Source organism: Tachypleus tridentatus, chromosome 11 (assembly GCF_004210375.1).
Source record: "Tachypleus tridentatus isolate NWPU-2018 chromosome 11, ASM421037v1, whole genome shotgun sequence".
NCBI classification, from domain to species: Eukaryota; Metazoa; Arthropoda; class Merostomata; order Xiphosura; family Limulidae; genus Tachypleus; species Tachypleus tridentatus.
Window position 1 is genome coordinate 50,237,152 of NC_134835.1, and position 12,170 is coordinate 50,249,321.

Below are 12,170 nucleotides of genomic sequence, written 5' to 3' on the forward strand. Positions count from 1 at the left end.
TGTTAATTTCGTTTTTAAGGTTGTCAGATGAGAAAAATATCGTGGCCATGTTTGTTAAGCTTTTGATATGTTGAGTATTCGTTTTTTTTTTTGCATGTGTCCAGTTTCAGAAAATGTACTATATATGTAAAAACGGCCCGTTTGGGTTGAGAAAATTTGTTTTACGTATATATAGTACATTTTCTGAAACTGGACACATGCATAAAATACTCGTCAGGTTTGAACCTGACGATGACCGAAGAAGGTCGAAACGTTGTTCACTCCTCTACGTAAAAATTTTTTCAACCCAAACGAGCCTTTTACACATATATATTTCTCTACAAGTGGGTTTTCTCGACACCACTGATGGAGAAAATGTATTGTTCAGCATGCGTGATGTTTCGTTGGATTTTGATTTACACATGCACGTTGGTTTATATTTAAATTCTTGAATTTCTAGATGGCGTTTCTAACTGCGAAGTGGCGGTTTATTTGTAAATAATTTCTTTTGCATAGTTTTAGGGTTAGGTTTAGAGTTGATAAAAGAATTATATTAAGAAGAATTTTAAGGTTTAACCTGTTTATTGATTTCGAAGTTAGGTTACAGTTTTTGGCATTGTGTTAATACAAGATCTTCAAAATAGGTATGCAGTATAATCATATTTTATATATTGTCATAGAAATAGGTTATATATTATGATCCTCATAACAGGTTGATGTGCTAAATTATTAAAAGAAGAAATCATATCGCTTCATAACTACTAGTACTAACAGTGATTTGACAAACAACGATTATAAGCATGATGATAAGAAAGTTGTTTTATTTTGACTACTTTGTATCTTTTTCGACTGCGCATTGATTTTTCTTCCGTCTGTCTCAGTGTCTGAAGTCTGTCCCGCAAATTAAAACAATTTTGATGTATTTCATAAATCGTTTGTAAATTTGCTATTAATATTAATTGCTATTATTATTTTTATCATAATATGCTTTCGTACACAAGTACGATTACTGTTACGTAATTGCTACTAATAATAGCAATAGTGTTGTTAATTTTGACGCATACGTTCATTGACCTGTTGTACTATACACAACAAATTGAATTTAAGTTTTAACCATGACTGTATAACTAGTGATAATAGCCTAAGTCTAGCCAGGTATTTACGTGTTACAACTAGTAGTAATAGTGAGTACTAGTGACATTGAGTGCCTCATCAACTTCACCATTGTAGTATAATAATACTATTATTATAATTATTTTTAATTTATCAGTGGTCAGCATGGCAAAATGACCTTTAGACACCTAAAAAATGAGTTCATAAAACATTTAGACATGTAAACATGTTAGGGAGGTATTAAACTTTTTTAAAACTTTGCAACATACTTGACTTACTGATTTGCAACATGTTTGTCTGGTTACCATGTAGGTCATGTAATGGAGTAAGTTAAACTAGTAAAAGAATAAACCTAGATCTATGTAGGTGAGATAATAGAGTACAGTTAAAATTTTAATAAAATAGGGCTATATCTATACCGATCATATAATGGAGTGAATTAAACTGGTAATGTGGTAGGCCTAGATATATACAGGTCGTATAATGCAGAAAATTATTAGAATTTTTTTATTTGTTTTAACAACAAACAAGAGATATTTAAATGTTATTCTTCATCATTTTTTTTAGGTGTCTAGTTGCCCTAGATTTGATCAGTATTACCTAGGACACTTGCTACTAACTGGTTTCTTGAGTCTAACAACATCTTGAATAAGGTTCATATTGTTTTATTTTCTTTGTCTTAAACACCAGTCATGACATTTCACTATTAATTATTATTTATTCTTAATTATCAATTAATTTCAATAAATATTATTTCATGACACAAGATATGAACTATAGTTATATTTCTGTATTAGTTTTCTAACTTTTAATGTTTAATTTGCAAAGTTTAATGGTAAATGACCATTAATCTCGACTGACATATTTTTATTTACAACTAACTTATTCCAAACCAAAGGTAGATGATCCCTTTTGTATAACCACTCCTAATCCTTAAAATATTTAATCATGCTGTTATTGAACTTTTTCAATGTTGCAACTCCTGCCACACTTGTAAACAAATTACTTTATATGAAAAGTAACTAATACCACTAGAACTGAACTTCTGGTTGAGTTTTTCATATGACAAACTTGTGGCCTTGAGAACATTCTGCTTGCAAATTATTTTATAAAAATATTTTACAAGAGATATGAAATCAAAGCTTCAGGCTTTAACTATATTAAAACCTTAAGCTCATTCATATTTCTCAATCCCTTCTTTTCTCTGGTGAAAGCAAGATATCTTATCTTCATGTGATAACCTTTAAATATCTGGAATGTTACAGGTAGCACTCCTCTAAATCCTCTTATTAAATAATTTAATATATTTTCTTAAATAAGTTGACTATAACTGAACACAACATTTGAAATGAGATCTAATGATTGCTTTATATAGTGAACCATATCAATATTTCTATCTGTATAATCTAAACTCCTGTTTCTCTTATAACTTGCTAATGCACATTATTTAGAATACTTTAGAGAAGTTGTAATAATTATGCTTTGATGGCTTTCATTTTTATTAGCTTGACTTACTTTCTCTTGGAGTGGATACCTGTATATGGTGAGGGTACTCCCCAGTGAAGGCTGTCTTTTCAGTTTACTTCCTCTGGGATCTGATTGACCATCCATGTATTTTCTGTCAAGAGAAGGAAAGGATCTTGGTGGTTGAGGGATCCAGCCCCAACTCACCACTTGAGTCTTGAATTCTTGTTTGTGGGTGGCTTTGGAGTATTCCCCACCCTCCCCCAGGTCAATCAACTGGTCCTGTTGGGTTAGGGTCAACCAAGTACCATTATTGGACATTCTCAGTGGGTGTTGTGGACGTTGTTTCTGATGCTGGTGTTTTGGAATGGTGCTCACAAAACCCTGGTGTTGCTGCAGTGTCCTTGTTTGGAATTGTAGTGTGTTCCCTTGTAGGATTCCATAGTAAGTGGGATCAGTAGGTATTGAATCTTTCTCCTTTTCTTATGGATCTCTCAAATCACCCAAAAAGTTAAACTGTAAAAAGCAGCTAATTGATAAATGACCACATCTTGAAAACTCTGAATAGCAGTCTCCATACCATACTGCACCTTTACCTCATTTTCACATCCTGCATTCTTTGCCAGACAAAGTTTTAGGGCAAATGTCACCCTTTTTTATTCAGAAGGGATTAGTGGGGCTTGCCATTTCTATAAAGTCAGTTTAGAAGCTTCATTTTTTGGAGATTTTTGTGGTAACATCTATCCCAAAATACACTGAACTTCTTTCCAGTTTGAAGACCATTGAGGATATATACATTGATGTTTCTCCTCATGCTACTTTGAATTTCTCATGAGGAGTTATTGTTGAGATGGATTTGAAAAACATTCCTGAGTTGGGAATCCTCACTGGCTTCTTTAAACAAGGAGTTTCTGCAATGCAATGTATCTTCACTTGTGAAGAAAAAAATATGATGCCTACCAGTGCTCTTATTTTGAGTTTACATTGCCATGTCCACCTACCATTATCAAGGCAGGTTATCTGTAAGGAACAGCCATATATATTTCCAACCCTGTCAGATGTTTCCAGTGTCAGTGGTTCAGTCATTCAGAAGCATCTCGTCATAGTTTGTGTGCTTGTTGTGGTGGCGAAAGAAGCAATGCCTATGAGTTCAAATTGGAACCTCACTCGTTCCCCTACCCCTTTACAATCAATTTTGCTCTAAGTGGGCTGAGAAGAACAACAACTATTAAAAATGATTTACAATATTTTTTATCTGGAGGCTTAAAAATTTTTGTCTTCAACTCTGTCACAGACAAATGTTGCTGTACTACTTTTCACTACTACTGTGGGTACGTAGACACTGCTTTCTGTACCTCTGTGAGAGTCTTTTTCACATCATTGGAAGAGTCTTTTGACCTAAGTGGATAATTGAGTTGTCAAGTCATTGTCGACTTGTGTCTCTGTCCATACCATTTTCTCTAGTGACTGCCAAAGCCCACTTCCTTTGGTCCTGGCTTTTGGTGTCTGCTTGAGTCCATCTTCTTTGGCCATAAGATACAGAATGATTATTAGTTCATGTCCATCGTTTCTGTAACCTATGTTCACTGACAAAGACCTGCTCTCACAATCCGGGGCAGGATTCATGGATGTTGACAGATCTCCTAATAAATACAAATGGTGTGGTCACAAAAAGATGGGTTCTCTGCCCAGTTCTCTTCCACCTAGGTAAAAATACTTTGATACAGTGGAACTGTCGAGGTTTCTATTGTTGTTTGGATGACATCAAGGCCTTAATTGATTCCTACCATCCCGTATGTCTTTCCTTACAGGAAATATTCCTGAAACCTGCTGATACAGTCACTTTTCAGCAGTTTTCTTTATTCCAAAATAACAGTTTGTGTGATTGGTGAGTACATGTAGGGGTGCTGGTTTACCAGCATGTGCCCACTTTTTCTATGCCATTTATTACACCTGTGGAAGCCTTTGCTGTGTTTCCTTGGTTCATATTATCATTGTTTATTTTCTCTACTTATTTCCTGGAGAGACTTGTACTTTCATTGAACAGTTGCCATCTCCATTTTTAATCCTGGAAGATTTTACTGGACATAATCCCATCTGGGGTGAGGCTGATATTGATGGGAGTGGCAATTCTGTGGAGTGTATGCTCTCATTTCACAATCTTTCTCTTTTCAGTACTGCATCTTATACTTATTTTAATGCACCTAGTCAGTCTTTTACTACCATATGTCTATCTATCTGCTCCCCTTTACTTTTCTCTTGTTTTTCTTGAAGGGTTGACAGTGATCCATGGAGCATTTTCCTGTCATTTTGAGAGTAATTGGTAGTAATTGAAGCCACCTGACCCAAGTGATATGGTGAAAGTTGAACTTGGTTAACTATTTCTGCTTCACATCTCTCTTGAAACTTGATTATGTTATCATTACCATCTCTTAATGACTGTGTGGAAACTTAACTGATTGCATTGTTCAAGCAGCTGTTCATTCTCTGCCTAGAACCTTGACAAGTTGCCCACGGTATCCTCGTCTATGGTAGTCTACAGCCTGCCAGCAGGCATAGTATGTTCTGAAATAGACCTAGTATAACTTTAGTAGGTATTTCACTTTTTCAAACTGTATTGCTTTCCAGTGGGCCCATGTCCACACTTGGCAGGTAAGACATCAGAGCCAAAGGGAATCTTGGATTAAGTTCATAAGTAGCATATCTTCTATTACCAGTTCCAAAGTCATATGGGACAAGGTTTGGAAGGTCAGTGGGACATATTCTTTTCACCACTTATAATGGTATTCCAATCTTTGGTTGGTGTTGCCTGGTCAAGTATGCTTTGTCTCAAACCTGCAGTAATTGCAGTAACTACATAATGTTCACAGTTGATGGGTTGTTTCTCTAAGACCACTGAGCACTTCTATATATGTATATCTACGTATTAGAAATCATTAAGACTCTCTTTGGTGAATCTTCATTTATGGACTTCATTATTAAAGCAGAAGTGGATTTCTGCCCATTCCTGCCAATTCTTTGATACCTTAATAGTATTCATTCTGCTTTTAAAAGAAATAGCGAAATGCATTCACCCATTCCACTGTCCTGTGTGACATTTGTCTGGATTTCTCACTGCCACCTTGTACTTCCATTTTCTTCTTCTAGTAGAGAGTAGAGTATGGGAGTCTTTACCACTTTTAGCACCCAGTCACTGGGGTGAACTGTGGAGGCTTCCTCCAGAGTATAATTCCATGCTATTATACTTACACTTGTTTATCCACTCAGCAACTGTGGAGGCTTCCTCCAGAGTATAATTCCATGCTATTATACTTACACTTGTTTATCCACTCAGCAAGAAGAGGGTGAATTTTGTTCCCTATTGACTCTTCCCCCAGATGTTTTCTGTTCGGACAGACCACACTCAGTAAAACCAATGATCAAACAATAAATGGGGCAAACCGAGATAAGATCCATCTCAGAATTCTGGGTTTATAATGTCAGTACTCTGTTTCTACAGTTGTGTGCAGTAGACACCTCTCTTCTCAGTAATTCAAGTTGCAGAAAGTTCTTTTGTGCTTCCAAAGTTGGGTTTAGGAGACTTCATCTGCCTCATAATACTAGCAGTGGGATATCTGCCCTTTGTTCCTATTGTTGAGCAAATGCTGCTTGTCATCTTCATAATTCTGGATACAGGATGTTTCTACTTTACAGTTATAGTTGAGTGAGTTATTATTTTGCCTATAATACTGATTAAAACTTTCCCTTTTCTTATTGTTGAGTCAAGGCAATGTCAAGATCTTGTAATGCTGGGTTCAAATTGTTATACTTTTTGCTTTCACATTGGTTCAGGGAGCTTATTCTGTTATGGCTGTTGCTCACTTCTTCGTATCTCTGATTGCTTGAAGTTCAGCACTGTTTATTTATGGTTGGGGTTTTTGGATATCTATAATATGTTCCATGTGCTTTAGCAACTTGTTATTACATTTTCTTTTTCTCATTACATATTGCTACCCCTTGCATCTTAACACTTTTACAATGTTGCAAGTACCATCTTCCTGCCTATTTATTGTTTCTTACTTCATTCCTGGGTGAAGAGCATACCTTTTCTAGATGTAGTGCAGTACCCCACAAGTGTTCTTCATTTTCATCCTTGAGTACACCCTTTCATTTTGTGTGGTCACTTTCTGCTTGGTATATTCTTTGTGTGTGTGAACCTACTTTTCATTTTTATACACACATTCTTCTCCACTAAAACTGGTGTTTTTATTCTATTACCTGTCAAATGAATGGGAGTAGGAGAGGGACCTGCTGTGCTGTTACAGGTAATGCATACTATTGGTGGAAAGTAGTTACATGATATGTGTTTGTTAAGAAATGGTGCGAAACTAGTGGATTATAAAGACTGGTGTGCTGGTAACTAATATTTCTTTTAGCATTGCTTAGAGGGTAGACAGTGATCAAGGATGAAAGGATTAAGTGCCTCAGAAATACATTTTCAGTGCAAGAAAATATCAACTTTTCTTTGGATTTTTTAAACTTTTAATTCCACATCAAACTCCCTTATAAATTATAGTAATTTATATTTTATTAAAATTATTTGGTTACTGATCCACAAGGGTGGCATTCTTATATAAAAAGTATTTTCTATTCTTTGTGAGTGAATAGATTTTAAGTTGATATTTCACCCTTTTTCAGATTAGAAATGAGTGACTCAGGGGATGATGACACTCCACGTACTTTAGTACGCAAGTTAATTCATCTAAAACCTATTAGCAGTACTCCTTTCACCCAACATTTTAAAGCTGTGGCTCCTTCTTCATCTAGAAAAATACACTTGTCTTCCAGAAAACCTTCTTTACAGCATTTTTTAAAAACTCCATATTTTGATGATGAAGTAACACCAAAAACACTGGTAGGAATATTTTTAATAATTTGTTTGTAGGGGAAACTTTTTATAATATACTATATTTGTAAAATTATTATGAACATGTAGTTTGTGGAGTTTCCATGTTTTTATTTTAAAGGAAAACCAATTTTTAAAGATATAGTTAAGTTTTTTTTAATCTATGTAAACTATTTTGATTAAAGCAAAACAAATCCTTATTTGTAAGGTTACTTTTTCTCTTTGCACTGAGTATACCATATTTATGTGTGCTGAGTTTTTAGGTGTGGAATGTTCTTGGTATAGTAAGCTCTTATAATGTTAGTTTTATTGGTTTCTTTTACTGACTATTCTGCACTTTTTTGTATTTTTTATGAAATGTGTAACACAAGTATAACAACATATTTCTGTGTATAAATTCTGAGCTTTATATCTGTTAAGGAAAAGTTTGGATTGAACTCTGTATTATATGTGAAAGATGTCTTGAGCTATTTACCAAAATAATATTTATGTATAATGTTCAACTATTGTTATTTGACATCTGGAACTTTCTGTTACTTTAGTCTTAAAGATATTGTTTATAAGCTTTTTTATACTTCACTCAAGACCTTGATTTAGAAAAAATTAGAAACAATATTTTTCTACAATTTTTGGGTCACCTGATTTTATCAAATTTTCCATGTCTTTGTCTTCAGTTTTGCTATCTTTAATTTTGAACTTTTGTTCTTACTAATAGTTTTAAAATATTTAGTTTTGAACTTTTTTCTGTATTGTATTCAGTCTTCTTGTACCTGCTTTCATGATTTTTATTTTCATTATTAATATACACATATCAAGTCTAACTGCTGTTTTTGTCTCTATATTATTTTTACCACTATTTTTTACACTTTGTCCTGTTACTCTGATTACATGTTTAACTACATGTACTGTTTTATAATTCTGTCGTTAATTTACTTTCATAATTTTTAGAATTTATAAGTGATTTTATTGTTTATTTTCTTTGTTTTCTGTGAAACATAATCCTGGAGAGTAAAGATGTCAGTTATAGTTACCTTTGCTACTACACAAGCAATTGTATACAACGGTGAGCACTCTCTGAGAATTGTTCATACTATGAACCTGTCATGCATGAGTGGAGCGACAGTTTATTTTTATATATTTTTTTTTCTGAATGGCTTAGATTTAGTGTTGCTGCTGTTTTCATCTAGGATTTCTTTCTTCAGCAACTGTCATACCAGACTTGTAGAGAGAACATTCAATCAAAGTGTTCCAAATGTCAGATTCTCCACTAAGAACAACCATTACCAGTCGCAGTGACTGCTACTCAAGGTGGATTCCTATACATGGTGAGGAGACCTCCCAGAGAAGGTTCTATACTTTCAGTTTACCTCCTGAAATCTACACCTCCACCCATGTGTTTGCCATGTGTGGTGACCCATGATGAAGAAGAGAAGATCCTGGTAGTTGAGGGGTCCAACCCTAACACACCACTTTGACCTTGAATTCCTATAGATAGGTAACTTTGGGGTGACCCCTCCCAGGTTTGGTTTGTCCATTTGGGCTAGGGCCAACTGAGTATCAGTGTTGGACATTTTCAGTGGGTGTTATGGACATTGTGTCTGTTGCTGGTGTTTGGGTATAGTGCTCATGCAACCCTGGCATTGCTGCAGTGTCCTTATTTGGCAATGCACTATGTCACCTCTTAGGGCTTCATGGTGGGAGGGGACAGTGGGAACTGAAATGTATTTTCTTTACTTTGGATACTGCAATCCATGAATAAAATGATAATAAAACTGAAAACAAATAGATTATTGGAAAACAACTACATATTGATGACTGCTCAACATTCACCATCACATTCAGATTCTGTACCTAAATTTCTCATTTTGTATTCATTATTTAAGAAATCTTTAATTTTTTTACTCCATTGTCTTTGAACTCTTCCAGTTTGCTTTACATAAAACTTATTATAATTTTTTGTATTTCCTCCCTCCCTCACTTGTCCTGCTCATTTAAGTTATCTCATGCTATCTCATTTTGTTATTCAGATTTCATGTTCCTTGACTCTCAGTCTTTGAAGTCACACTTTCTGATTTGGGGATCAAATTCATTATCTGTTGTTTCTCTAATGTTTACCTTTCTTGTGACATTCATATTACTTATCCTTAGCATCTCTCCTCTTTTCACTTCATCTTGGAATCCATTTTATGGTCCTGTAATGATCTTTCTCAGAAATCTAGATATTATTTCTGCCACAGCCCATTTTTACATTTTCTGCATTTCTCTTAATTGGTTTCTCAGTTGTTGGAATGTATAGGGAAGGATTACCTTCCTGTCTCAAATCTGTCTCTCACCTTTCTCTGGGAATTTTGTCCCACTTCCATCACTCATCTGGAGGTTTTTGGTGGTGTTTCTGATTTCTTTATATCACAGGCTTTAGATGCTTGCTGCCATTCTTTCCTCACATATTTTTCTGAATGACCCTACTTCAATTCACCATTTCTGTACCTTATTTTAGCAGTTTCCTCACTCCCTGAATTATTCCCATGTCCCACCCATTCTCCATTTCCCATACTCTTTCCATGCAATGTTTTACCAGCCAAATCATTGGTGGTCACTTGGTTGGTCCAGGACCTGTGGGAGTGGTTCTGTCACATTTGCAGAAGTATGTGCATATTCTTCAGCTGACAAATGTGTTGGCATGTACTTTCCCATGTTTTATTTCATCCCCTTCCTTTTGGTACCATACAGGTTTCTTTTTACTCCTCATCTGCATACCTTTCATGTCTCAAGAGGAAGATGCTAGAATTATTTTTGGAGAAAAAAGCCATTGAGAGGACTAACAACCTCTCTTTGGATTTATATTTGATCTATCTTTTATTGTTTATCACATAATTTTAGATGGTGAATTTTTTACTTTATATCTGTTAGTCAATTCAACCAAGGCTATGTTTCAGATGCCTTTCTTCACATCCTAGTTTTCATTTGCAATATTCAGGCCTTTGCTTGAATTTTTGTGTTCTGGATCCACAGCTTTATTTTACATTGGCAATAGGCTTTTACTCACTCATTCTCTGGCATAATTTTCCCAATATACTTTCCCTCTTTTTTACAGATCCAGTCATTTTGTGTTGCTTTTTGATTTTTCTATACCTTTCTCAACCTACATATTTTTCATTCCCCTTGGAATTCTCTTTGACTCTTGCCTGTGCCAAACTTTTGCCACTTCTCCTATTGGTGGATTCCTATACATGGTGAGGGGACCTCTCAGGGAAGGTTCTGTTCTTTCAGTTTATCTCCTCTGGGATTTAAGCATCCACCTACAAGTTTGCTGTGCATGGTGATCTGTGGAGGCGAGGAGAGGATCCTTGTGGTTGATGTGTCCAACCCTAAAGCACCACTTTGGCCTTGAATACCTGTAGACGGGTAGCCTTGGGGTGGTCCCCTTGAATTAATCTTCTGGTACACTTGGCCAACCAAGTATCAGTGTTGGATGTTCTCAACAGGTGTTGTGGACATTGTATCTGATTCTGGCATTTGGGTTAAGTGCTCACAAAACCCTGGCATTGCTGCAGTGTCTTTGTTTGGCATTGCAGTGCATCCCCTCATAGGACTCCATAATAGGTTTGGTCAGTGGGCACTGAAATATTGTTTTCTTGAACAACCACATTTTGAAGATTCTGAGCGGAAATCTTGAATGTCTGTTACTTCATTTTCTTATACTACATTTTCTTTCAGACAAACCTTTAGGGCAAATGTCTCCCTTTTTTATTCAGAAGAGACTAGAGGGACTTGCTGGCTCTTCAAAGTCGGTAAAGAAGCTTTGATCTGGTGACATATTGGTGGAAACATCCACATCTCAATATAGTGAACTCCTCTTGCGTTCAAAGGCAATTGGGGATATACCTATTGAGGTTACACCTCATGCTACTTTGAATTCATCAAGAGGAGTTATTTTTGAGAGGTATTTGAAGAACATCCCAGAGTCAGAGATTCTCGCTGGTTTCTCCACCCAAGGAGTGCCTGCAGTGAGGCATATCTCCATTCACAAAGATGGAATTATGATGCCAACCAATGTCCTCATTCTCACATTTACATCACCAGGTCTGCCTGCTACCATCAAGGTAGGATATCTTAAGTGCAGAGTACAGCCATACATTCCAAACCCTCTCTGATGTTTCCAGTGTCAACGGTTTGGTCACTCAAAGACGTTATGCTGTGGTTCCTTGACGTGTGCTCATTGCAGTGGCAAGGACCATGATACCTACGAGTGTGAAACAGACCCTCATTGCATCAATTGCAATGGCTCTCACCCATTCTACTTTCATTCTTGCCCTAAATAGTTGGAAGAAAAAGAGGTGCAGCATTTGAAAATGATTCATAGCATTACTTATCCCAAAGCTCGAAAATTGCTGTCCACCACCTCATCTTAGTTCTATGCTGCTGCACATCATTCCACAACTACAGTGGGAGTGCAGACAGATCTCTCTGTGCCTCCAAATGAATCATTTTCCAAACAATTGAAAAGTCTTTTGACCTCCATTGTTAAAAAAGTTGATGAATCACTTCCTTTGGTTTTGGGTACAGGCATTTCCTCTGGTATATCTTCTTCTCCTGCTCCAAAATGCAGAAGGATCATTTGTTTATGTCCTCAGTTGCTGGAATCCTCCTCCAACAGCAAAGACCTGCCTAATCAACCCAAGGCAAGATTCAGGGAAGTCAACAGACCTCCTTTCAATAAAGACAATAA

The 12,170-nt window shown here is 35.9% G+C and overlaps 1 protein-coding gene across 1 annotated transcript in view; it reads left to right on the plus strand.

Annotated features, from left to right (window-relative positions):
• Positions 1-415: 415 nt before the first annotated feature.
• Positions 416-12,170, plus strand: part of LOC143232135 (uncharacterized) — a 33,036-nt gene continuing 21,281 nt past the window's right edge. The window contains exons 1-3 of the mRNA XM_076467223.1: positions 416-623; positions 1,660-1,745; positions 7,234-7,450. Coding sequence (XP_076323338.1) covers positions 7,241-7,450 — 210 coding nt within the window. The 5' untranslated portion in view covers positions 416-623; positions 1,660-1,745; positions 7,234-7,240. The remainder of the gene's footprint in view (positions 624-1,659; positions 1,746-7,233; positions 7,451-12,170) is intronic.